Source organism: Dermacentor andersoni, chromosome 1 (assembly GCF_023375885.2).
Source record: "Dermacentor andersoni chromosome 1, qqDerAnde1_hic_scaffold, whole genome shotgun sequence".
NCBI lineage: Eukaryota > Metazoa > Arthropoda > Arachnida > Ixodida > Ixodidae > Dermacentor > Dermacentor andersoni.
Genome location: NC_092814.1, coordinates 133200784 through 133228737, shown reverse-complemented (window position 1 = coordinate 133228737; position 27954 = coordinate 133200784). Strand labels below are relative to the sequence as shown.

At 45.3% G+C, this 27954-nt stretch overlaps 1 protein-coding gene across 2 annotated transcripts; it reads left to right on the top strand.

Moving 5' to 3' along the window:
• Positions 1 to 793: 793 nt before the first annotated feature.
• On the top strand, positions 794 to 27954 carry LOC126544263 ((3R)-3-hydroxyacyl-CoA dehydrogenase-like). Of its 2 annotated transcripts, none has more exons than XM_055062060.2 (4): positions 794 to 899; positions 1019 to 1232; positions 23073 to 23269; positions 26479 to 27954. In XM_055062060.2, the coding sequence occupies exons 2-4, from the start codon at positions 1082 to 1084 to the stop codon at positions 26878 to 26880; spliced, it is 750 nt and encodes a 249-aa protein (XP_054918035.1). In that variant the 5' UTR covers positions 794 to 899; positions 1019 to 1081; the 3' UTR covers positions 26881 to 27954. The 2 variants fall into 2 exon arrangements, with proteins under 2 accessions (XP_054918035.1, XP_054918034.1); XM_055062059.2 differs by having other exon boundaries at positions 990 to 1232.

Below are 27954 nucleotides of genomic sequence, written 5' to 3'. Positions count from 1 at the left end.
CCTCTCATCCTTCGAACACTACTAGCTCTGTCTGCCAAGTTGCCGAGTTACTAGACAAACTGTAGACATATGCGCGGGTGGTCTGCGCGCATACACATCGTGCAGACGGCATCGTTTGACGGAAGCGAGGAACCTCAATACATGGTAAAGCAGTGATTTTGTTGTAATCTTTTTTGACACACATACTATGTACAAAAAATGACGAAAAAAAACGCAAGCACGACGGTGTGTCGAGCAGACGACAGTTCGGCGCCGCCGTTAGGCGCGGTGCCGCCGGGCCGTCGAGGCACCTGATTGGCCGGAACGTTAGAAGAAAGCGATGGCAGCGCCGCCACAAATTTCAGCGCTTTTTTTTTTTTGCTTCACTCTTGCCGCTTGCGGTTGCCTCCGTTGGACCCACTACCACATTCTAGTACACTATAATATCGCCGAAGTCGAAGTGGATCGTTTCAGAATACGGCCCCTGCATGCCCTGCATTCCTAACCACATGATAAACAATTAAATGTCACTGTATATACCTTATTTAGCATAGTGCTCGCGTCTTGCTTTGATGTCACAATAAAGACACGTAACTGTCAAAAAGTTAAAACCACTTGATACAAAGAGATTTCTTACCATGCAATAAAGATAGGCTGGTCCGCTTCGTGTAGTGGTGTAGCCCGCGTAGCCGCGCAACATATGTAAATATGCGTACTATCTGTAAATATTAAATTGCGAACAAGTACATTTGATGTTATAAAAGTTGCCATTTCAGCCCCGCCTCTGCGCTCTTGTTTCCATGTCGGCAGCTTTGCGAACCCCAAAACCTCAGAACTAAAGTGCTCAGAACAACTCGGCTCGTTCTTCAGTAGTCTGGCCAATAGCGGCCTCTAGGCAGGCAAGCCGTTGTGATACTTAGGTATGCTTATGTCGTAGGTGTTCTGTGTTTGTGTCACTTGTGATTTCGCCTGTGGCGTAGAAGTTTACCTGCAATACTTTGGTGGTGCAGGCTGGACATCCTCTTTATGCTATTCTCAGATACTGCGGCGTAGAAGCAGCAGCTACTGAAGTGACGTGCCTGCAAACAACGTGCGCGTCAACATGCCTCTAACTGGCCGTTTAGCAGCAGTCACTGGAGGTGCAAGTGGCATTGGGAAAGCCATCTGCTTTGCACTAGCAAAAGAAGGTGCTGTCGTGGTTGTGGGCGATATTAATTTCTGCGGAGCACAGGAAACCGCTGCTGCGCTGCCAGGTGGGTTAAAACCGTTCTAATTGGTTGTTCATAGGTATACTGTACAATCTTACGAGATACAATCTTGGTCAAAACCAGCTCAGCGTTTGTGTCGGTCTTCCTGTTCCCGTCGCGTGTGCACGTGGCTGTGGGTTTTATCCCGGTTACGGCGGCTGTTTTTCTGGCAGAGGCGAACAATGAAAACGCCTGTGTGTCAAGGTTTCAGCGCACGTTAGATATCTTCAAGATCCTCGTATATGTGATCCCGTAGCCCTCCACTATCGGTGTGCCTCATAGACCAGATGCAGCTTTGGTGCGTTAAACACCCAAAATTTAAATTTTGTTTACCGAATCACTAGGCATCGAAATTCCCTGTTAATAGAGACTTTTAGCGTGTCCGGTATTCGGGCAAGCGCGGGCGGTTTTCCGGTTTAGCGGGGGCGTCAACGTGAGCGGCCAGATTGGTGGCGCCAGCTGGTGGCGCAAAGCTCAACCACACAAACACAGAGCTAATTACTATATTCTGCTTAGCTTCTGGCGTAAATTTTCGACAGTGGCGTTATCGTGTTCACAATTACGCCGCTGCCAAAAATTTGCACGGGTGGCGAAGCAGGATATGGTGAGTTACTGCAGTTTTAGCTATGCGTTTGTCTGGTTGAGCTCTACAACACCAGGCGGCTTCACCGCTCACGTTTACGCCCCGACCATCCGGTAATCCGCCCAAACCGCTCCCATTTACCGGAATAGCGTTCAAGCTAAAAGTCTCTAATATATGCTCGAACGCAACACGTGGGCTGGGCGGGACGACACACGATATGTGAAAAAAAGCTTTGGAGCGCGCCGTCGGGAGCACGAAAATAACGAGAAAACGCTACTGTCGAAGCACCCATGGAGGAAAGAAACGAAGTAGGAGAGGCCTTGACATCACGTTTTTGAAGCCCGGAATGCAGTCCTGTTGGTGTGCAATCTCTCGTTGCGCCTCCAATCAGCTCGCCGGAGCAGATAGGCGGAAGCTTTGAACTTGCATTGCTACGAGCCGCCTGTAGTGTGTGCTGCCGACGCGCGTCCGAACAGAGCCTACGAAACTTTTGTAACAGTTTTGGTGAAGCAGACACGCTACTGTGCTTTTCCGCGGCACGTTGAAGACAACGGCGAAGACCCACGTCATGATTACTTGAGTGTCTCTGTTGCTGACGGCTCGCACTCACAGACCCAAAACACAACTTTCAAGCTTACACACCACGCTCCAAAGTCAGGTTGTCTCGCGAACAGAATCCGCTGCGAGAAAGACACGGGCCGAAAAAACCTACTTTTGAGAAGCCCAAAGAAGCAACAAGAGCTTCAGGAGCGCAGTTGCTATGGCAACGTTGACGTTTGGGGTACCAGCAACATAGAGTTTCATACGATAATTATTAGAGGGAACTCTGGCACTAGTGTCTACGGGAGCTGCAATGAGAGGGGTTGTACCGGCATGGGAATTATGGGAAGTACATGGATTTGCCTAAACTTCGTTCTTTTGGCTTCAAACGGCTTTGTAAACTTGTCATTTTCAGCAATATACTGCGTAGTAAATAATTAAATGAACATCATTAAAATTGTCTGGCGGCAGGATTCGAACACAGGAAGTCTAGCACATAAGCCTGATATTGAAACCATTAAGCTACAAATGCATGCATCGACAAGCGAACGAAACGCCCTTATGAATTTATCGCGGGCATGCCAGTGCCTTGAGACGCTTGGCGCGTTTCGATTTGGCCACCTGGACAAGCTCAATTGTTGCAATTAATAGCAATTGTGTGTGTCCGCGGCGTCTTATGCACTTCAAAGAGTACAGATTGCGCTGAAACTTACGCCAATAAGATTTATATAGCATAATATACAAAGCCACAAGAACGTCTGAATCCACAAGCACAAAGATCGGACAAATCCATGTACTTCCCATCATTCCCATGGTGGTACAACTGCAGCGCCAGAGTTCCCTCTAGTAATTATTGTAGGAAACTCTATGACCAGCAGTACCTGTCCCAGTGCTGCTTTGCGAAAAACAGCATGTGACTTTCGCCAATACGTCCGTGCTGGCTGGCACACATTGAAGCTTGACATTTTACAGCATACTATTCGACGTGTTACTCCTTTCAACTGCAGCCCGCATTATAAAATTTGCTACAAAAGAAAAAACATGCTCACATTTGGAACTTCAATTGGGCCTGATAAGGAGTTTTCGGGGCGCCCTGCTCTTTGTGCTTCCTTTAGTGACTGCCATCAACCTACTAAGTGCCAACCAAGAGTTTGGCAACTGTCATTCCGTTTGCATTTCTCGACGCTTTCTCAGAGTGTTGGACAGAGTCATCGTAAATACAAGAAGCCAAACATGTGGAAGTGATTTGTAGAAGTCCCCGAATGCTTGGAGCCTTCGAGCGTTCACTATAATCAGTTGCCAAGGGGCAGATGAATACCAACACCAGAGGACACTTTCACCAAGTGCTGAACAGAGTCGTCGTAAATACAAGAAGTCAAACATGTGGAAGTGATTTGTAGAAGTCCCCGAAAGCTTGGAGCCTTCGAGCATTCACTATAATCACTTAGTTGCCGTAGTCAGTCTCCAACTTCTCTCTTCTTTCCATGCATCCTTGACAGTCTTAGCATCCCGCTTTTTCTTCATCTGCTTCCATTCCTGACCAAGGAGCCTTATAGCCTCTGTGCCTTCTGTCATCTTCCCTCCAGGAATTGTACGAAATAACATTTCGAATTGAAGCTTTCTCTTCCCATGCAACCGCGTGGGGCTATCGCAGAGGAACCTTCAAAGGACGGAATCTCTGGATAGACTCGAACCAGGAGGGGCTTGTACTCATTACGGATTCTCAACAACCCACGCACATGGGTAACAGCGCAAGCGTGCACCACACCCGACCTCACGTTCACAAAGAATACACAGGATGATCTGGGCAGCGACCACGTACTTAATTATAGCCACAACAGTACACATGGGACCCACAAAAAAGAAGGGTATGAGATTGACGATGGTGGATTGGGTTATATTCAGACAGGCACAGGAACACAACAACACAATGGCAGACATCGATAGCGCAGAAATTATTAGAGACATTGATGAATGGACACAACATACACAAGGCGGTAAAGCAGGCTACTTGAGAAATTCCTGAAGAAACAGGGCTCGAAGCAGCCTACAGCAAACTCCTCCACCTGTGGGAGGGGTGCACAGCAGCGTAAAAGATGTTGTAGACGCCAGAGGCTGAATCAGGCCCTGCGGCGGCGAATAGCATGGTTAGACAGGGACATTGACGATCATGTGAAATGCTTAGCCCAACAGCAATGGGAGTCCACATGCAACAGCATGGAGGGATTGCTCGGGCTAGGCAAAACATGGAACATCCTGTGATGTCTCTTAGACCCCGAGGGCAGCAAAACGCCACAGAGACAGAACCTCAACAGGATCTCCCACACTTACACGGGATCTCACATCGAACTCATTTGCGATACAGATACATAGGAAGCATTACGCGAGAACCACAGGACGCGTACACAGGCAGGGAAAACACCACGATGGACGAGGAAATCACGAAGGCCGAAGTGAGGGCCAAAATACTCTGGCTACGCACAATGTTGGCGCTGGGTCCGGATGGCATCACGGACGAAATTCTCCGAAACTTAAGCGACAAATCCATCACAGCAATTGCAAAGCACATGAATGAGTGCTGGGAGCAGGGCACAATACTGCGGCAGTGAAAAACTGAGCATGTGGTGATTATCCCCAAACCCGCAAGAAATTACTGATTGAGAACCTCGGGCTCATCTCTCTGACCTCTTGTGTAAAAAAGCTGATGGAGCACATTGTTCTCACTAGATTAAGCAGTCACATGGAGGACAGAGGCCTGTATCCACTCACGATGACCGGGTTCAGGCCGAAACTGTCAAATCCTTGATGTGTGGGGCAAAGGAGCAGGACTAAAAGCCATCTTAGCGCTGGACTTCACCAAGGTCTTCGATATTACGCACAAGGTGGTCTTAGAAAACCTCCAGGACCTGGGGAGTGGTCGCAAGGCCTACACCTACGCCTGGGATTTTCTCTCAAACTGCACAGCTAAGTTGGACAACATAAAACTGGGTAGTAGGGGAATGCCACAGGCTTAGTATTGCCCCCCTTTCTCTTCAATGTGGCCATGATTGGCCTGCCAAAAATTCTCGGCAAGATCCGCGACCTCAACCACAGCCTGTACACTGATGACATAATGTTGTGGGTGTCAGGCGGCAGTGAGGGCCAAATCGAGGAAACCCGCCAACAGGCAACGAAAGCCATCGAACGCTATGCGGCAGAGAAGGGGCTCAGTATCTCCTTGCAGAAGTCTGAACCTAGTGTACCCTACGACCGGGGAACAATACGGAGGAAAACCGAACCTGAACATCAAGGCAATTGGGCGCCTGATACCTGTCGTAGACCAGATCAAAGTCTTGGGACTCCGGTTGCATGCGAAGGGCAGAAACCTCGTTACCACCAATGCACTAGAGAATAGTGCACAGCAAACACTCAGACTAATCAAACAGATTGCCAATAGACATTATGGCATGAGGGAGGTTGGCCTTATTCGTTTAGTGCAGACCTTCGTCATCAGCCGCGTTGTCTATGTGGCACCGTACCTAACATTTGGCGTATCAGAAAAAAAAAAAAAAGATGGAATCCATCTTCAGACGAGTGTTCAAACAGGCAATTGGTGTCCCAGTCACAACACCCAACTACAAACTCTTAGAATTGGGGCTACACAACATGCTTGACGAACTAATCGATGCGCACACCACTACCCAGTATGAAAGACTCGCACAGAGCCCCATGGGACGACACATTATACGGAAACTAAACGTTCACTACGAAGCACAACACAGCATAAAACTCAGCATTCCACTAGAGACGAGGAGGGACTTTAAAATTCCTCCACTGCCAAAGAATGTGCTCCCGGAGCACCACAAGCAGCAACAAGAGGCAAGGGCGCGCCACATTGAGCACAAATTCCATGATGTAGAGAGCGTGGCCCACGCAGGTGCCACGGAATATAGAGGACGCAAAGGGATGTCCGTCATAGCTGTAGACGTGGACAGAGGACCCCTTGTGAACGGAACCATGAAAATCGAAAGCCCTGAAGTTGCGGAGCAATCGGCCATAGTATTAGCGGTGGCCTCCACCAAAGCTAGAATTATCATAAGTGACTCAAAGATCACAGTTCATAATTTTGCAAAAGGACGCATCTCGCCAGAGGCGCTCAAAATTCTAAATAATAACAGCGACCATCATCGCAGGACGATGCAAATTATTTGGGTGCCTGCGCACTCCTCTCTCCCCGGCGACGAGGCAGCTCACACAGTAGCTCGAGGACTTACTCGCCGAGCAAGTGAGCCAGCCCAGCCGGGAACGAGGGGAGACCGCATGGTCAGCTACAAAGAAATCGCCTAGGCTGGGTAGGACTCGGTACGCACCAGCTCATCTCGAGCTAACCAAGAAACGGGCAGTGGCGTGACACCTCCTGCAAACAAACATGTATCTTAACCCGGTGGCCTGCAGCGGATTCTATCCAGGCCAATACAATGATTAGCGTAAATTATGTAAGCGTAGGGTGGCTCTGCCGCATATTCTACGGGCACATTCGAAGGCGGCACTTTTCGAAGGCCGCAAAATTCAAAACCAGCAGCAGTGGGAGACCCTGCTGCCCAGTTCAGACCAGAGAGGTCTGGGCCATCTAGCTAGCCAAGGCAGCCACTGAGACCCAGGGGATCTGGGCCATCTGCTAGGCAGAGGGAGGCTGCGTCTGCCCCCGTGATTGCTGGCATCAATAAATGTTGACTCCCTTTCTCCTCTTTCTTGCCTGTCGACCCTTCATGATGATGATGATAAAAATTTATTTTTTTCGCCAAGGACCTGCGCTCCTTGGCGAAACTTGAGAGCGAGTCCAGAATGACCCTGTCTGAATCCACTGATCCGGTTGCCCACCTAATCCACACCTCATAGGACGACACTTGCACTGCCCTCAGGTGGTGGTCCCAGTGTTGAGCGTGGTGCTGGCACTCCCCAAACAGGTGGGCTGGAGATGGTCGTTTGGCTACGCCACATTAGGGACACATGTGTGGCTCCCAGGGTGCCTCTTGGTCCGCATAGGCTGCTGGGGGGTGGGATTTCTGCAAAAAAAGGGAGTCTTAATAAACCGTTTTCAGGATTCCCTATTGCCTGCAGACAATAGCTTCCCAGACAGTAACCTTGTCTATAATCGCTAGTTCCTTATCTGTTGTAAGCCACACAGATCTTCCCAAAGCTGCGAAATAAAGGCTGCATCATAGACCTACAGTATAGGAACAGTTGTGATGTGAAACAGCTGCTTCCCGTGCACTTTCAGCCGCCCTTGAAGTCGGGGTAGAGAGCCATAAACTTCTTCAAGTTGCATGTAACTCTATCTGCAAGGGAATTTGCTTCTGGATTATACAGGGCAGGTAAATGTAATTCGATGTCGCATTGCTGGGCCCAAGCACGAAGCTTGCCACTACGAAAGGCTGGATCATTGTCAGCTACTACAATTTTTACATGATTCAATATGTTGCTTTCAAGAAGCAAAATGACATAGTTCACGTCTTCCTTGCCAGGCTTAGCAGCCACAAATCTGGTGCACTCACTGATTGGCACCAACAATGCTGGCTCCTTTGTCCTCCATTACATGTGTCTATTCTTTAGAAACATTCACAGCCGCCAGTCTCATTATTTCGTTTATGCAAGGCATTGGAAAAAGGAAGAATTTTGTTTGCTTGGTAATTAATCGATAGTCTGTGCATACGCAAAGCGATCCATCTTGTGTACAATGGTGGTTGGTGAAGCAAATGATGAGGTTGATGGTCTAGCGATACCAGAATCGAGCATTCCTTGGACCTCTTGCTTTATATAGATAGCACTTTTTCTCTTGACTCGGACTATACAACTTTTGCCTCACAATGGAACTTCTATAGCAGCTGTAGGGGGTGGATCATCATCATCATCATCATCAGCCTGATTACGCCCACTGCAGGGCAAAGGCCTCTCCCATACTTCTCCAACTACCCCGGTCATGTACTAATTGTGGCCATGTTGACCCTCCAAACTTCCTAATCTCATCTGCCCACCTAACTTTCTGTCGCCCCCTGCTACGCTTCCCTTCCCTCGGAATCCAGTCCGTAACCCTTAATGACCATCGGTTATCTTCCCTCCTCATTACATGTCCTGCCCATGCCCATTTCTTTTTCTTGATTTCAACTAAGATGTCATTAACGCGCGTTTGTTTCCTCACCCAATCTGCTCTTTTCTTATCCCTTAACGTTACACCTATCATTCTTCTTTCCATAGCTCGTTGCGTCGTCCTCAATTTAAGTAGAACCCTTTTCGTAAGCCTCCAGGTTTCTGCCCCGTACGTGAGTACTGGTAAGACACAGCTGTTATACACTTTTCTCTTGAGGGATAATGGCAACCTGCTGTTCATGATCTGCGAATGCCTGCCAAACGCACCCCAGCCCATTCTTATTCTTCTGATTATTTCACTCTCATGATCTGGATCAGCAGTCACTACCTGTCCTAAGTAGATGTATTCTCTTACCACTTCCAGTGCCTCGCTACCTATCGTAAACTGCTGTTCCCTTCCGAGACTGTTAAACATTACTTTAGTTTTCTGCAGATTCATTTTTAGTCCCACCCTTATGCTCTGCCTCTCCAGATCAGTGAGCATGCATTGCAGTTGGTCCCTTGAGTTACTAAGCAAGGCAATATCATCAGCGAAGCGCAAGTTACTAAGGTATTCTCCATTTACTCTTATCCCCAATTCTTCCCAATCCAGGTCTCTGAATACCTCCTGTAAACACGCTGTGAATAGGATTGGAGAGATCGTATCTCCCTGCCTGACGCCTTTGATAGTAGTTCCAGTTCTACTCTGTTCATTTGTAGGGATCACGTCATTCCACTATATACTAATGTTTAAAAGCTGGATGTGTGGTCATAATAGAATATCAAATGAGACCCCAGACAATACCAAAAATTTTGTCATAATCTCATGGTCTCTAAGCTAATCCTTTGTGTCTATCTATCGTTCCAATTCCTGCGAGGCTCCATCGTAACTATAGACTCGAATTGACCTTTCAGTGTTAATGTTAGCCTCGCCCATAATTCTTTCATTTATGAGGCTGATTAATGTGGCAGTGTCTACGAGCACTGTATCATTTACAAGCAGAGGGACAAAAAGAATGTCTTAAACGGCCCCTCACCAGGTCTGACCATATTGAGCTGACAAGCGCAATGCATACAATGTGCGCTATTGATCGTGTCTGCTAAGAATACATTGCTACGCATGGCGGAAAGAGCGGAAATTTCAAACTAAACGCCATTAGCCCTTCTCCTCATGGGCGCCACGCTCCAAGGCTGGAGGATGACGTACATCAGCAAGTGTGCCTACGTACATGTATATGCTGTGATGTCACTCAAAGTGACATGTGACGCTTCGAGAATTATTCAAGGCAACATCTGTTATTCGTGTAATCTATTGCTTAAATAGACAAATTAAAGTTTAGAGAAATAATAAAACACGCAAACCGAATGTCTGCATGTTTTTGTTATACTTCGCACCGCATACTTCGTCTGCTTGTTCCCACATCGTGCAGTCGCACATGCTGAGAGGGAAACTATGTAATTTTCTACCGTGTTCCAGCGCGCGATCATGCTTTGGTATCTGCTTGCGACTGCCTTGTGTTCATGTAGCACTGACTTATACCGCTAATCGGGTGTTCTTGTGCACAGCGTGCAAAATCGTGCGCTGGTTTCATGAGAGTAATTAGAAGTTATAAACCGAGCAGCGCGATTTGGTATTGCTTCTACGTCATAGGTGAGGTATGATTGGGAAGGGTGCCAGATAGATGACAAATATTCTAACTGCAGACGTACGAATGTTAGATATGCTAGCTTCTTTATTTCTGGTGATGCGGCTTTCAGGTTATGTTTTAAATATCCAAGGGTACGTGAAGCATTACAACAGATGGTGTCAGTTTGAGTCGACCATGATAGTGTCGATGTCATGTGAACGCCAATGTATTTGTAAGACAGGGCATGATTGATAGGAGCTGAATTTGTTATGTAGGTGTGACTTAAGCTGTGGTTACGGGTGAATGACAGAGCTTTGCATTTAGTAAGGTTAAGCGGCATGAACCATTTCTCGCACCATGCTGCGATGGAATCGAGATCCTGTTGTAGTGCGGTGATGTCATTCGAGCCTTTGATAGGGGAAGATGGGACGCAGTTGTCTGCGAAAAGGCGTAATTTATTTAGGTAATTTAGTTAAGGCTAATTTAGTTAGCAGGTAAGTCATTGATGTAGATGAGGAAAAGTAGAGGCAATAAACCAGCGCCTTGTGGCACACCCGATGTTACGCTGCTAAGGGACGAATTACAGTTATTTGCAGAGGTAACCTGTGTGCGTCCTTTTAAAGGTAAACTGTGTGCGTCCTTTTAAGAAGTGTTCAAGCCAAGTAAACAAGCTATTTAGGATTCCGATAGATGTGAGTCTTTGAAGTAGGTGATTGTGGGAAACGCGGTCGAATGCTTTCGAGTAATCCAAGAAATCCAAAGCAACTAAAAATAGACAGGGAGCTAACCTCAAGTTTTTAAGCACTCCCGAAGCGTAGCCAATTTGGCAGAAAACAGCGATGAACAGCAACACTTATGATGTGGCTGCTATCAGCTCAGTCTAACAGCAGTGTCAAAATGCTTTGTGCATGCTCAGTGTTCGAGTGTAAAGGAATTATACTTCGCATGCATGGCGTCACATCGTTGCATGTCTGCTATACTGCGTTGTCATGCCTGGCCGAATGAGCATTAACATCTAGAGTGTGTATATAAAGTCATACGAAAGCAGCCATACTTTAGCACTCATGTTGCGTTTTCCCCTTTTCATCCCTGTCTTTTCAAGTGCTTTATACCTGTTAAGATGCCAAACCAACTTTTGCTGAATGTCAGCCCTTGTCACCATCATGAAGGGTCAGTTTACTCTTCCATTGTAGATGAGTGTTGAGCATGGATCTGTTTACTAGGAGTGGGAAAACCCGACAGAAGATGTAAACTTTGTGCCTGCTCTCTACAATTTACCCCCTTTTAGGATCGCAGCAGTGGTTGTGGCACAAGGTTGTGTGACCAAGTATTGATCTTGATACTAGCCACGGTTAATCACAGCTTGGAGCTATTGAGGTCTCTAATGGTGCTTCAAATTTTTGGTCAAGAGAGAACAGATTGAGGAAAATGGGCCACTCTTCTGCAGTTTTTAAGTCAGCTTTCTAAAATGGCCTTTTAAGCCTATCTTTTTAATTGTGGTAAATACAATCACAACAGGCAGAAAACACAAAAAAGATTATTCTGGTTTTTGTCCCAGGCACACACACACACACACACAAAAAAAAAAGAGGTTGAGGAGAGCAACTGCAGTGTTGCTCTGGGACGTTAAATGATTTTGGCATTTTGCACAAATGCATTAATTTGGTAGGAAAGGTCTTTGTGAACATTAAGGGCCAAATTTAAATGCATTGAACGAGCCCTGTAATTTATTAATATAGTATATAAATCATTGCTTTGATTCCCTACTGATCAAAGCAATGCCTCTCCACATGTTTTCTCCCACCCCTGCTGAATGGGTGAGTGATGTCACTTGGATGAGCAATCTCATTGGTTTCCAATGGGACGTCGTTAGGAATACTTAAACATGCCACTGCACTAACCTTTTCTACATATGTACACAGTGTTTACCTGTAAAATGTAAAATAAAACTGTCACAAACACTGGAAATTTTTAAAACAATGGTGCAATTTTGCCTGAGAATGCAGACTCTATACTGCAGCTGCAGTCTGTATGAGTGCATTTGTGTGTGTGTGAGTGCATTTGTGTGTGTGCTTGACAGAAGTAGTGGAATAAGAAGCTTATTCTGGAAAGCCTATACACTGCATGATGGGTAGGGTGGGGGAAGAATGCTGAGAAAGATAACAATAGTGCAGTCATGACTGATCCCAGTGGGCCTCAGAGGAAATTATCTCGCTGTATATGGTGCAAACTTCTGTTAAAGAGGGTGAGAGAAGTCATAAGGGAAAGGCAGGAAGGTTACACAGGCTTAGCCTGGTAGGCTACCCTGCAAGGGGGAAGGGGATTGAAAGATGAGAAGTTCACACTTTGCACTGGTACACTCACAATCGAGCGTTCATCACTGAATCAGTCACAAGTGGTCATATGGGCTGGTGCATTTCAACAAATGCAGCAGCGCTTTTCTGGCCTTTTCCATAGCAAACGCACGAGGCCAAGGCCCCAAGATCTTCTCTTCTGTGAAAGGTTTGTCATCTAAGTGCCCTAAAACTGTCTGAAGGGCAATCCTCTCATCTTCATATGTTGGGCAGTCAAACAGGAGATGTTTGATCATTTCTTCAACACCACATGTGCTGCAATTGGCACTGTCCACCATTCCAAATGCACTTTGAACTTCTGTTAAAGTGTCACTGGCACCACCACGGAGCACTGCCCGATGCGCTCACAAAATGACAAGGCGTGACATGGGTGTTACATGCCAGAGGCACACTTGTCTTCTCTTCTTATTATTGCATGTGGCATTGGTATTCTGCAGGCTAGTTCTTATCCTCACAATGCTTTTCTTATCAATAAAGGTGTGCAGGTCTTTTAATAACATTTTGACGAGGCGTCATCTTACATTGAGTTGGGCTCGCTTTGTGGTGTAGGTATCTGTGTGTATTTGTTTGAACAAGATGCTCTCAGCTTGAAGATCCGTGGCTGTGCGTGCTCCTTCTCTATGATATGCTGGTGAATAACTGTTGTGCACACAGCATTTCAACCAGGCTGTCACCATACACTGGTCCTAAAAACATGTTGTTTTGCCACATTCATGAGGACTGGAACACTCATCTTTACCTTGGATAAAAATGGTTCATCTCCTCTTCAGGAGTCTTGAATGTTACCTTTTGCAGGCTGACTACTATTACTACTATTAAATCAATGCAAAAGCCACCAGGTCTTTTCCACCACAGCTGTTCATCTTGCATGTCTCTAAGTGAAGGTCTATGAGCCAACATATTTGCTGGGCTTTGTATTCCGGAATAGGATGCCGGTGCAATGGACCAGTTGCGTGTATTTCGGCAGCTCTATCAGAAACAAACTGCTTCCACTTGGCTGTGAGGCTTTGAACTCAAAGCATCAGAGCTAAATCCATCCAAGTGTTCTCCCACTGTTCCTACAAGTACTTTAGCACACTAGAAGCCACAACTGCAGCTACCCATTCCAAGTGCAGTAAAGTGACCCACTTCGTTGGAGTAACTCTGCACTTTAAAAGCAGGAGCTGAACATAAATGTTACTAGCTTGGTTCTCAACTCAGAAAAGCCATGGCACTGAAGACATTGGAGCTTGTGCATATCTGCAAATATCTTAAGCTGACAGTTAGCAGGATTCCTAGTTCAGCTCGTATCTGAGGAGGGAAAACACATAACCATTCAACTCCTTGCACCAAGCCTCCCACTCTGGCAAAGTGCTTCATGCATAGCCTCTTCACCCTCAGTTATTTGCTCCCACAGCCCTTGGAGGAGGGCTTATACTGATGAGGGAATAGAACAACCATCCTTAAGGGCAAAAAAAGAAAATGTAGTCTAAAGGATACATCTAAAAGTGCTGTTTTTCTGTTAAAAAAAAAGTTTACCATCGACTCCATGTTAACGTGCAGTGTGTCTGTAGCTGTGTCCCATTGCACAGTAACTTTGTAAGAACTCTGACGAGGCAAAGTCCAAACCATCAGCATCGCACGCTGCCTTAGCTTGTCATTGGTAGCCAATTCTTTAAGCTTCATGCCTGCTTTACTGAAGATGAGTTTAGCTTCTTTGTAGTTATGAAAAGCTTCCTTCAAAGGAGAAACTCAATTGATGAGACTGTCAATTCTTGAAGAGCCGTATTGTGTTTGTTTGCAGCATGGCATTGTGCTTGAAATGGTACTGCAGTGTGACATTCAAGAGAAATGGATATGCCATGCTTTCAAGTGGCATGCGCTTCATTTTGTATGCCACTATTTATGGCAAAAGTTTACCTGGGATTGGTACATGGTCCAACCATGACAACTGCAAGGTTTTGCAGTCCTGCTCTTGAATGCCGTTTTGAAGTCCAGTTTTGTGGAGGCTGAAATTTACAAACATTTTCACCATGTGATTGATCTTGGAGCCTTTCTCTAGGTAGTCACTGCTGCTGCATGCGTGGGCAATGAGGCTTTTATCAAAGACTAAATCCATCTGTGTTGTCAAGGACGATTTTCAGTCGCAGTGTAATGTGGCACCTAATGACACAACTCTCAATTGGCTTGTACTTTAGTTGTGATTACTCCAGAATGGTACTGATTAAACAGAACATACTTGATACATTGTGTTTTTGAAGATGATTTTCTTTGTAAATTGTCAGAACACTTAATTTCCAAGCTCAATGTTGATCGAAGAGTCAAATTTCGAGGCCATAATTATAGCTCCCAAAAATGTCGAAGCATGTGAGAGATTTTAGCATTTTGTTCAAGTTCCTTCAGACCTTTACATTGATTTGGACAGCATCCAGGTGTACTCTCAAGAGATGAGGGTGTGGATGAAGACAATATAGCGCTACTAATGGAAGTATATGGAGAATAAAATTCTGGGCCCATATTCACAGAAGCTTCTTGCGCTATAATTGTTCCTAAGAGAAATTTTGAGCCAGTCCTGATACTGGAGATATCAAACACCAATGGCGATGAGCACTTACGAACTGAAAACTGTCAATTCAGCCTCAATTTTAGGGGGAAAGTGTAAGTAAAAAGTTAACAGTGGATATCAACAAAGGACTGGGATGAGACTGTTCACTATGTTTTATGATATATATATGAAAAATGGGAGAGGTGTTAGAGGGCAGTAAAATAGGGCTTAATCTTTTGTATAAACAGAAGGGGGCATTTTAGGGCAATGGCTACCCAACTTAAAGTATGCAGCTGATGTTGTCTTATTAGCCGACAGTCACAAAAATACTCGATGGATTAGGAAATACTCGAATGTCTTTAGACAAGAGGATGGTAAGCTGGGATTCACATATAGTGTAGAAAAACTGAGCCTCATATTTTTCAGTGGCAACACAGATCAGGGTGTCTCGTACATGATCACAAACTATTAATAGTAAATGAATACAAATACCTTGGTACATAATCATAAAAGGCAAGAAAAATGCAGCTGTAATGACGCACAAAGCGTTATGGAGGCATAACAGGTATATGAAGTAGCGAGAGGCCTGTGGTAAGATGTAATGGTACTAGGGCTTGCATTCGGAAATTAAATGCTATCTTTAACATCAGGTGTACAGTCAGCTAGGGCTGGAAGTAAGCCAAAGAGCAGTGGAGATAGAATAAAGGCATGGAGGGTTACTAGAAGGAGGCCTGGTTTACTAAACTGCATGACGGAAGAGAAAAAGAGAAGTGGAGAGAGACGTAACCGTGCAGAAGTACCTCGGAGGCTGAGACCGTAGGAAGCAAACTAGCACACTATAGTTGCCTTGGCAAATTAGCATGAGGTGCTCATGGAAATACTACAAATTAAGTGGTACAAAGCAACATGTGATCGCCACTATTTTAAGTGAGGGAAGAGCAAGGTAAAATATTCTTTTAGGAAAGACTGAAGTATATAGATTAAAGCAAGTGGGCCACAAAAGCTTTATCTGTCAGACAAAATGTAGATTCCTAATGGCAAAAAAGAGGTAGAAAACCGGCCACTTACATGCCATAGTGTGGACAGTGAGGCAAAAAGATTAATGTTTGGCAAGGGGAGGGTAGGTATTCATTAGAGAAGTTAGAGAAGATACAAGGAAGAACAATAGAAAACTATACAATGAAGAGAAAGGAGATCAAAAGTTGTTCTATGATAACTCAAAGCGCCGCAGTGCACTTTTTCTAAGGCTACAAGAGGAATGATAAAAGCCACTAATAATCGCCATCATTAGCACTTAGCTCTTGAATTTCGCTGCAGTAAAGGAATTTTTTGGCATGCTCTTTGCATATATACACCAGTGTTAACAATGCATTATAGAAGTGACATTACACTGCACAAAGTATAATGAAGCTGCAAAAGCATGTATTATGCTGTAATGGAACATGACAGTACTTCACTAAAGTTTCATTGTGCCACTGTAAGGTTATGATGTGTGGAGGGTGTAAGATTCGTCAGACGATCTCGCCGCTGCCACCATTTGTTAGAGTTGTCGGACGATCTACGAGCTGTAGGCCGATCTCACCGCTGCCATTCAGATGTAAGATTTGGCAGTCGTAGCTGTAGGAAGGAGCTTGACTCTTCGTCGGGACTTAGGAGAGCAGGATTTATTTACATGTTATTTACAGTTGAACATGAGATTCATCGACAGTCTAGCGTGACTCCCAAATGGAGCCCGCAAGACGAGCATACAGCAAACAGCTTACGAGCACACAGCTCACGAGTACATTTCGAGCATGACAACGAGCACGCAGCTCACAAGCACATTTCGAGCATGACAACGAGCACGCAGCTCACGAGTACATTTCGAGCATGACAACGAGCACGCAGCTCACGAGTACATTTCAAGAATGACAACGAGCACGCACTAGCAGCCGACAATCGCTGCTTATAAGCACTCCACTCGACGTCATAGTTCGACGTCATTGAAGATGACCCGCCCTTTTGGAGGAGGTGGGCTCACATACACTTGTTGCACAGGTTTCAGTGCCGCACAGGTTTCAGTGCTATCTCGAGGGCCGACGACCTTTGCAGAACAGCCGTCGCCTCTAAATTCCAGAGCGGACCTCGCACAGGGGCCTCCACCGCGGTCCATTGTCTGGCGTCTCGAAAAGCGCATGGGAAGGAGCCTTCGTCGGCTTTCCCGCGACAACTCCCCCACCCGTAGCAGATCAGGTCCGCGTTGTTGTGTTGCGCACAAAGCCTGCTTCGTCGAACTCATCCTAGCTGAAGCGACGGAGAGTGGAGGATGCGCTCATTGTTCCCGACACAAAGTCGACTTAGTCACGCCGTGGCTAGAGATTGGCGGCAGCGTTCCAAGATGAGGTTGCCACCGCTGGCGTAAATGGCTGGCAAACTCGCACTGCAGCTGGCCGTTCTTAACAGCGCCTTCATGGCCCGGAAAATCTCGACTGTCCAGTGCTGGCAACTGCTGGGCAGGAAGAGAATGGCTGGCGAGCAAGACGATGGCTTTGCTTTCTGCAACCCCTGCGCACTTGGAAGGCCTTCAACCATCTCACAACAACTGGCACAGAAGAGTCGACCCGGCAACTCAATACCGCTCAGCGTTCAAACGCCCGGAATCAGCTGTTAACCTACCAGGCTTCCTATCACAATTTCTATGCAAGTCACTCAACTGGGAATCCCAAATTTTGCCCCAAAATTTCGTGCCGCCAAAGCGAGCATTCACGTTCCCCTTGAGTTCGACCAAACCTGACTGTTGTGCTGCACAAGAGCAAAGGTTTACGCAGAACTGAACCGAAGGCTCTCAAATACCAATACCCAAACATAACTTAAGCAGCCTAAGTTCACGAACAGCCTGTTCTTATCCTATTACAGTGGCGTACTTATCTCATGTACTGTTGCCACTGAACCGTCCGGCCAACTCCACAGGTACGCAATCACAAACGCGCTAGCTTTGTGGTCTCTATTCAGAATGCGTACTTGCGTCATACACAAAGATTCTATCACGCTTACTCACATTTGTTCCTTTAGTCCACACCGGACACGTTCCTTAACCGATCAATCAAACTTGCGTAACTTACGCAACACAGAGGAACCCTTGAACAAATGTGTCTTCTAACAACTTGTCCTACGCACTCGTACAAGAGAAGTCAGAATACGGCCACCCTAAACACACGCGAGCAACCAAGTCATTAACAATATGCTTCACTCCGTCCACACAGGACATGCGCTAATGGAACTACGAACTCTTAGTGCAAATCACGCACTTACCTGTCGCCGTCTTTGATTAGCCACCGCATTCCGATCTCTTCGGCGCTTCTTTCTGCGGCGCTTTTTTCCTAGAATTCTCTTTCATGCCGCTTTCGCGTGCCTTGTGCTGGCCGGTACACATTTCGTCGGCCCGGATCGGTCTCTTACCCGCACAGTCTGATTGATTTTCATTTAAATCAACTCTCTCTCTGCCTCGACTGGCGGACAGCTCAACCAACTCTTGAACAATGCAGCAGGCTTTACTCGAGCTATGCAACTCGCACTCTTGCGAACTGCCCTCTACTGCATTGCCCAGCTCACGCTGTGCATCGGCACACAGCCCGTCGATATCGATCGCTGTCTCACGCGCACAGTCCGAATGATTAATAACTGAATCATCTCTATCTAGGCTACCTAGACTGGCGGAGAGCTGCACCGATCCCTTAACAATGCAGTTGTATTCTCTTGAGCTACGCAGCTCGCAATCCTGAGAATTGCCCTCAACTGCATCGTCCAGCTGGCACTTCACTTCGGCACGCAGATCTGACTCGACATGGGTGCTTGCGTCTGTCAAGTCCGTAGTATTCTGTACCTAGCTAACGACCACGCTACCATGAGATGCAACGCACACACGCGGTAACTGTGCCAATTTGTTCGCAGCTGGCCTAGCTGTCTCTACAGTCCTCTGTTGGCACAGCACCTCGTCGCTCTCACTCTGGCCTTTAACGGCCTCTGTTGCCACTAAGGCATCGTTAGCTGCTAGCACTTCGAGTTCATCTGTGAACGTGCTGCTACTCTCACAGGTACTACTACTTCTCTTGGCTTTCGACTGAAATCTACTGTCTACTTCCTCCCACTTTCGCTGCGTCCAGCCTACAGATTTCTCCAGCCACTGTTGATTTAGTTCGATTGCCTTCTCTAAACCTTGAATCTCTTCGTTCAATGCATCAATGTACTGCCTCATTACTTCTGTTGGGCCTTCTTCCTGAGAAATTCTTTTCAGTTCCTGCCTAGCTTTTTCCTGTTCTTGCTTAAATTCTTCCTGCTCTTGCCTAATTGCTTCCTGTTCCCGTTTTTTGTTTAGAATTCGTTTACTCATTTGTTCGATGAATTTCGAATCATTGTTACTTTCTAGAATTGTCTTACGAATTTCTTCTTCCGTCAAGTCCTCCTCTACGTCTACCTCGATCTCTTCACACAACCACAACAGGTCAGCTCTCGTCAAACACATTAGGACCATGGTCGCTACATTAAGCTTTGGCTCTGCTGTCACACAATACTTGCTGCGATACCCACGCAAATCAAAATACAAGTAAGAGATCCCAGCGAATCAAATCCAAAAACACAGAGATATTGAAGCCTTGTAAATCTTACAGCCAAAACCAAACGCTCACCCACTGAAGCAGCACCATATCACCAGTCCTTCTCCGCCGTATCCAGTCAGTTGCAAGAGGTGGTCAATCCAAGTCCAAGTCGCCTCCAACTTGATCAGGATACCGGTCGGTCACCATGTGTCAACGTCCGTCAGCTGCCGTTGTTGTCTCCGAGTCGTAGGCCGATTTAGGAGCTGTAGGCTGATCTAGGAGCCGTAGGTTGATCTCACCGCTGCCAACCAGATGTAAGATTCGTCGGACGATCTCGCCGCTGCCACCATTTGTTAGAGTTGTCGGACGATCTACGAGCTGTAGGCCGATCTCACCGCTGCCATTCAGATGTAAGATTTGGCAGTCGTAGCTGTAGGAAGGAGCTTGACTCTTCGTCGGGACTTAGGATAGCAGGATTTATTTACATGTTATTTACAGTTGAACATGAGATTCATCGACAGTCTAGCGTGACTCCCAAATGGAGCCCGCAAGATGAGCATACAGCAAACAGCTTACGAGCACACAGCTCACGAGTACATTTCGAGCACGACAACGAGCACGCAGCTCACGAGTACATTTCGAGCATGACAACGAGCACGCAGCTCACGAGTACATTTCGAGCATGACAACGAGCACGCACTAGCAGCCGACAATCGCTGCTTATAAGCACTCCACTCGACGTCATAGTTCGACGTCATTGAAGATGACCCGCCCTTTTGGAGGAAGCGGGCTCACATACACGTGTTGCACAGGTTTCAGTGCTGCACAGGTTTCAGTGCTATCTCGAGGGTCGACGACCTTTGCAGAACAGCCGTCGCCTCTAAATTCCAGAGCGGACCTTGCACAGGGGCCTCCACCGCGGTCCATTGTCTGGCGTCTCGAAAAGCGCATGGGAAGGAGCCTTCGTCAGCTTTCCCGCGGCAACTCCCCCACTCGTAGCAGATAAGGTCCGCATTGTTGTGTTGCTGCTTCGTCGAACACATCCTAGATGAAGCGACGGAGAGTGGAGGATGCGCGCATTGTTCCCGACACAAAGTCGACTTAGTCACGCCGTGGCTAGAGGTTGGCGGCGGCATTCCAAAATGAGGTTGCCACCGCTGGCGTAAATGGCTGGCAAACTTGCACTGCAGCTGGCCGTTCTTAACAAGGTACATCGTACCGAAAATTCCAACAGAAAAAGGTAGTAGTCTACTATAACGTTGTCGGCAACTGATAGCGTATTGTCCTAGTAAGTTCTTATAAAGTCTATTTGCTTGGTGACAATCAATAGCCCAGTCAAACAAAAAAGAGATTTCCAATTAGACCCATTGGGACCCATAGGCCCCAATTGGTCCAACAAGTGGTTGACACTCAATTCTAGAAGCTTAGGCTTGTATGCATGAATACACAATGGCTGTTCACTTTAATCACTTACCCATCATTTTACTATGTGCAATCTCTTACATGCTATGTATATGTATGCAAAAAAATTTGGGTTGCCAAGTAGTGCCAATGGTTCAAGACAAATCAATAGTTTTATGACAGATTTTTAACTTTGAAAATCTAAATGCTGCTCTTCTCTGATTATACCAAACTGCAAGTATCTCTTATTTGAGGACTCAAATTACAATTATGCTATTATTATTGTTGTTGTCATTGTTGTTGTTTAATTAGTTTGTTGTTTCACAGCATTACTCATCCAGTGTGACTTATTGGGACCAATTCATATAATGAGCCCCATCAAAAGCATTTGACATTTAGTTAAGATTTCAATACAAATGCTAAAACAAATGTGCATGACCTCATTCGGCCACTACAACTTACAAGGCCAGAAAGCTTTATCTGTAATGGTTCTAATTGACGATGGTCCTAATACATATTTTCATTAGTATATTAGTAAGAACTATCACACCTGATATGCACTAATGCAAATTACCTATGGACTAATATTGTCATGCAACAGTCTCTAATCATGACATTGAGCAGAGCATGGCTTTGATGATAATTGCCAAAGCAACTGAATTTTACGGCAATAGTATTTCGAGTCCCTGACTATCAAGACTACAAGAAAAATTCTGAATCACAATGATGGCAGTCTTTCACCTGTATACACAGGGTGCTTAGATCAGGTACTGAAGCATACTTAGGCTCACCGTTTCGAGCAGTTTGTTTTGTGAGCAAGACGTCTGTGTGGAAGCTAAAGTGTCTGAGATTTACTAACTGCACCTCATTGGTTAGCATCCTTCTCTTTCTTTTGGCACACAATCTTACCACGATTATTTTATCCTCATTATTTATTACCTTCTTCTCACAACAATAGAATGCTTGTATTTAATGAAGTAATTATCATTCTCCATCAATGCATTCGTTCCCCTCCTGAACCAACACCGCTATCTAAAAGCACACAACAACATGTGCATAAATACACTCCAGCCTCCACAGCACTGAAGGGAACTAATGTGATAAGCACTGCATTTAAACACTATGAAGAAAGTCACTGTTGCACTTCTGCTAAAACTAAGGTCTCAAAAGTTTCAATCACTTCGTATGGTGAAAGGGAAAAATTGGCATCCAGACCAGGATGAATTTTTCTTCAACTGCGAGGCTTTCTTTCTGAGAAATCCATATGGGCTTCCTTTGCAGCTTCGTTCTACAATTCGGGTGAATGCCAATTGTACTTTCCTCCACCTTGCAGATTTCCGCAGAATTTATTTGCCACACAATATTCCTTCTTAAGGTAACAGCGCGAACAAAACGACGGACAGGGTGAAAGAGCACAGGATGAGCACTGACTCACAACTAAGTTTAATGAAACACACACAAAAGAATATAAGCGACACAGGCGATCACATGGCAAAATGAGGAAAACACAACCAGGACATGTGGATACAGGGCATCTGTTACCGTATCGAGCTATCTAGGTATATTAATTCCTGCTGAGAAAGGGCGTTCGAAGGCTGGCTAATACACCACGTGCCCTTCAGCTCTATGTGGGCTGCTTCCATGACTAATCTAGTGGATACATCAGTTTGCTTATACAAAATTGTTGTCCCTTTGAGCAGAGGCTTACACTTGCATTATCGGCAATGCGCAGGCACATGCGCATAATTGTTCTTGTGCTTCCTCATTGTGCTTTCCTTGTTTTGCCATGTGAATGCCTGTGTCACTTATATTCCTTGGTGTGAGTTTTAGTAGACTTAGTTGCGAGTCGGCGTTCGTCCTGTGTTCTTTCACCACGTCCGTCGTTTTGTTACCATTATGAATGCATACCAACTCGCCCACTTTTCCACTTTATTACATATTCCTTCTAATTCACTTTCTTTACCCTGTAAATGTGCTTATGACATAGTGATTCAATTTCACCTAGGGAAGATTGGAAAATTGGCAAATACATGCTGCTTAAAAACCAAACAGTCTTAACACTTGCGTTATTCCTGCCTTGTGCTGGAATGAAGTGCTGACAGACTCATATCTGTGTTGGGGTGTGGAACATTTTCAGGTGTGGGCCACCCTCACCAGGCAGTCAAGGTGGATGTTTCCAGGGGGGAGAGCGTTGCGACTTTCTTTGAAACCATCACAAAAATGTGCACACTGCCGCTCAGTGTTGCAGTAAGTTGTGCAGGTATCCTCAAACCGGCCTCCTTGGTGGACATGTCCGAGGAATTATTCGATGAAATCATGAACATAAACTTTAAGGTGAGCATTTTTGAAGCATTCTTGATTAATTTTCCCTGGCAATGACTCACATGTACTTAGTGGAATGCGATGACCAGCAGGTATCCTCTAGGAACATGCTTCAACCTATGCTGAGACTGAGAGTGAAGAACACACAAAGTGTAACAAATGGCAAAACAAGCACAAACTTTCAAATTGGTCATTCCACAGTTTGACCCTTGAATGATTATCAATGGGGTATGTACATATACATATATCTATATAATTTTGCATTCACCATCATGCATTGTGGTACTTTAGCTGCTTACTACAATGCATGCATGATGGAAATAAAAGGCAAGGGAGCATCATGCGTGAAGCCTCGTCATAAAAAAATATAAAGGAAGGCCAATGGGAAACCACCCCACACTATGTGATAGGCAAGTGGTAATTTCTAGCTACCTCATGCGTCGCAGAGAGTAGAGTGGAAAATTGGTAGCATAGGCTGATTGTAACCTGAGCATAACTAAAAGCCACCTCAAACCAAACAATGCCTTGAAAGATCTGTCCTTCATGCCCAGGCTTATTTCCCAAGAGTCAATGTGTTCATGGGCCTTGAAGGGAAGAGAGAAAAAAGGGGCAGTGTCAAAGGAGGTTGCCTTGCTGAGGATAGCTACCTAACATTATTCTCTTCTAGTTTTTTTCCTCGCTCCATAAATGCATGCATGTGTGTGCTTCATTTAGAAGCATGCACCAAAATTATCGCTAAGGGCAAGGACAATTGACCTATAGAAAAATTATTGAGGAACATACAATGAATATTTGTGCCAGTACTAGAGTTATTGTCAGGGTGTTGAACTGAACCTGAACTGAAAACCATATTCAAACCAATATTCTTGAAACATGGTGAACCCAAACTGAACCTTAACTAAAATAAATAATAGTTACCAGCTTGTGGATGAAATGTTTCAAGCATATAGGGCAGTATGGTTAAGAAATCTGCTATTCTACAAAGTAGTGCACTCCCACTAAAATGTTGTTACTACTATTTGCTGAATGCGTCGCATGTGAAAACGGGGACAGGTGCGAATGTTACACCGGCAACTATGGCCACCTCAGTAGAGGTGCTTGCACTTTTGAACTTGGCCATGCCAGAACAGCTCCATGGCTGAAACATTGTTTGTGGGAAATACAATAACAATGCACGGGAAAAGATGAATGGAATGAAAGAGACAGCGGCAGTTTGAGTCACTGCCTGTCCTTGCTTCTACATTGTTCCCTGCAGGCTTACCAACTTGCTGTTATCAGTAAAAAATCACATATTTGCACTTCAAAAGTACTATAATCTACAGATCTAAGTTCACATAAAAGGGGATACTAAAGGTGAACTTTTAATCACTCAATGCAGAAAATATTGCAGTTGGAAAGGCCATGCAGTTCTTACACAATCCAAATCACTCATGATAAACAAGGGTGATTTATGTGGAATCAACTGTACACCAGCAATATTGGTGGTCTTGCTCTGCCAGGCACTATCGCATACTTTGAGTCAGAGGCATGCAAAGAAAATATACCACTCTTCTTCAAATAGTGCTGACAGCAGTGTGAAGAGGTAGCATGAGGAAGTTCATATGTAGGTCAGACAATTGGCCAAACTGCATTTCTTTTTCTGTATTTCAAAATATGTCATTATAACTTTATCAGTTATTTATGAGGGGGTGCTGAAAAGTTCCTGGCTTTGCATATAAAGAATAGTCAAAGTTTTGAAAGTACACGTTTATTCAACATATTCCCCCCTCAGACTGATGCACTCATTACATTGTTGTTTCTGCTTTTCTAGTCCATCTTGTGGTAGGTCATCAACCAGCTCTCTGCAGCATGCTTAATTGACATCAACAATGTCGTCAAAATGGCAACCCTTCAGGTATTTTGTCAAATTAGGAAACAGTGGTAGTCGGAAGGTGCCAGGTCAGGTGAATAGGGCAATGGTGGACCAATTGGAAACCCAGGGTTTTCAGTTTAGCAGCCACAACTTTTGACATGTGAAGGTGCATTGTCCTGCAACACAAGAATCCCTTTGGACAACTTTCTCCGGTGTTTCGTGTTTACTGCCTCCAACTGCTCGAGGAGGCTGGTGTAGTACTCTCTGGTTATACTACAGCCCTGACGCAGGTAGTCCGCCAAAATAACACTGCCTTTGTCCCAGAAAATGGACGCCATCACTTTTTTGGACGATTTCTGGGTGCCAAACTTTTTCGGTCATGGGGACCCACTGTGACGCCATTGCTTTGACTGTTCCTTGGTTTCTGGGTCAGAAATGTGAAACCAGGTTTCATCCTCGGTCACTAACCTCGCAAAAAAAAATCCTTTGTATCATCAAAATGGTCCAAAACAGCTCTGGATGCCTCAACTCGTGCCAATTTCTGTTCACTGTTCAAACATTTTGGCACCCACTTCACTGAATGCTTGTGCATATGTAGGAAATTGGTATTAATGAAACCAATACGTTCCCGGAAGATGTCCAGAAACTGGGCTATCCTTATGGTGGATGTTCGCCTATCCTCAAGAAGCAGCTTATGGACAGCATCGCTTGTTACTGGATCTGTTGAGGTTGTGGGGTGCCCACTGCGGGGTTCATCTTCAATGATAAAATGCCCTGTCCTGAAATGAGAAACCCAGTTTTTTACTGTGCTGTAGGAAGAACACTACTCCCCTAATGTTTGTGACACCTCAGTGGGAATGTCCTTTTCACACTTCCGCGGAGAAAAAAAAATTTAATGAGTCCCCTTAACTCCACAGACGTGAAACTTGCTTGTGCCTCTGCCATCTCAGGTTTATCTGAAATTAAAATTGTTATGAAAATCAGACACATGTCATATTTTCACCATTGCTTAACAAAACACGAAGCATTTATATGGCAACACATTTATGTTTGAATTCTAAATGCAAGGTGGCAAAGCCAGGAACTTTTCAGCACACCCTCATACATTTTTCTAGTTACAAATGGGATATCTTATGTGATCAGATCTGGTATCAGGTTCACAGTGGTAAAACCAATCCCACTATGTCTATTTCTTGCTTATGAAAACTCTGATCCTGGGAAAAATAACTGTGGACCTCTTGGTCATTTCAGCTTCACTTATCTGCATTTGGTAGGCCTGTAATATTAGTTTTTATTTTAAATGCTAATTCCTGTGTCATAGAATTCATTTGCATCACCTGGGAGCGACATTTGCATTGCACACATGCAGGGCACGTTCCTCTTCTGTCGTGGTGCTGTGCGAGCCATGCAGGCAGCGCGGGTGTCTAACGGTGTTTTGGTGACTGTGGCAAGCAACTGGGCACACAGTGGGTCACCCTGCTACAGTGCATATGCAGCCTCAAAGGCAGCCACAGTAGCCTTCACCAAGTCGTTAGCACTTGAGCTGGCGGCAGATGGCATGCGCTGCAACTGTGTACTACCCAGCTACACGGACACGCCCATGACAGCATCCAACAGCCTTCAGGAAAAAGCACGTGATGCAGCTAAGTCTGCACTGGGTCGTGCTGCACGCCCTGATGAAGTGGCTGATGTGGTGGTCTTCCTGTGTGGACCCCGAAGTTCCTACGTCAATGGAAGTGCTATTGACATCAATGGCGGAGCTGTTGTTTGATCATTTAACCACTGCTAGTATTCCTTTATATGCTTAACTATTTGCGTTGGTAAACTTGTGCACCAACTTGTCGCTAAAATTTAAATGCATGTCTGGGGACGTCAGCCTCTTAGCACCGTAGCTTGATAGGGGCCCATTCTGTACGGGCCCTGTACTGCATATGTGTTTCAGATCCATATCTTGGACAGTTCAGAAATTTAAAACAAGAAGTGATGACACGACCAGACTGAACCAACCACCTCCACATGTAAATACGGTGACTCACTTTGTATAACTGTATTCTCCCTATAACTCTGCTGTTGTGATTTTCTTTTTTTTTTCTTATATATTGTGGTTTGCTAGCAAATCTCAAGCTCTGATGTCTCAGACAATTTGTTCAAATAAGCGTTCTTATTATACACTCTGCAGAACATGTGCAGCTGTTGCAGTGACCAGGAGCCATATTCTTGCTCAATCCTGTTTGGGGATACTTTCACTTTAGCATTGTGTAATGTAAAAGCAACATGTCATTAGAGCAACAGGCATCCTGCCCACTGGCTTATCTAATAAATGAGCACTGAAAGTGACGTGCATGGAAGTTATCAACTGAGAACATGGTCCCGGAGTAGAACTGCATTTCAAGGTGCACTTTCGGGATCAAGCAACACTAGTTGAAGCAAGGTATAAAACATGGAAAGGGTGCTCCATGGCCCATTTGCTTATAGCTGCTGTGACATTGCAGCCATTGTTGGCTCCTTACTGCAGGGGTCTCGGACACGTAGGTCATGAAGACCTTCAGTGTGGCTTGTGTTGACCCACTTGAGATTTTGCATCCTCCACTGTTACACTAGTTCAAGCTTTTATCAATACCATCCTTCTCGGAACATCACAGGTTAGCCTGCTATGCGCTATGTATGCGACACGAGATTCGAGCTTAAGACACTTCCAAGACCTCTCTGTTGGGTCGTGGTGTATCAGTTTCAGTTTCACTTTTGCATTTTAGTCTGGCCACATTGTGTAACTCTACTTCACTGTGACGTCACCCTTCTGTACATAATAAAGGATCATGCGGCTGGTTAGGAGTTGCACCACAAA

Coding starts and splice junctions, on each gene's coding strand:
- LOC126544263 (XM_055062060.2), top strand. CDS start 1,082: ATGCCTCTAACTGGCCGTTTAGCAGCAGTCACTGGAGGTGCAAGTGGC. Junction 1,233..23,072: donor AACCGCTGCTGCGCTGCCAG/GTGGGTTAAAAC, acceptor GAACATTTTCAG/GTGTGGGCCACCCTCACCAG. Junction 23,270..26,478: donor TCATGAACATAAACTTTAAG/GTGAGCATTTTT, acceptor GCACACATGCAG/GGCACGTTCCTCTTCTGTCG.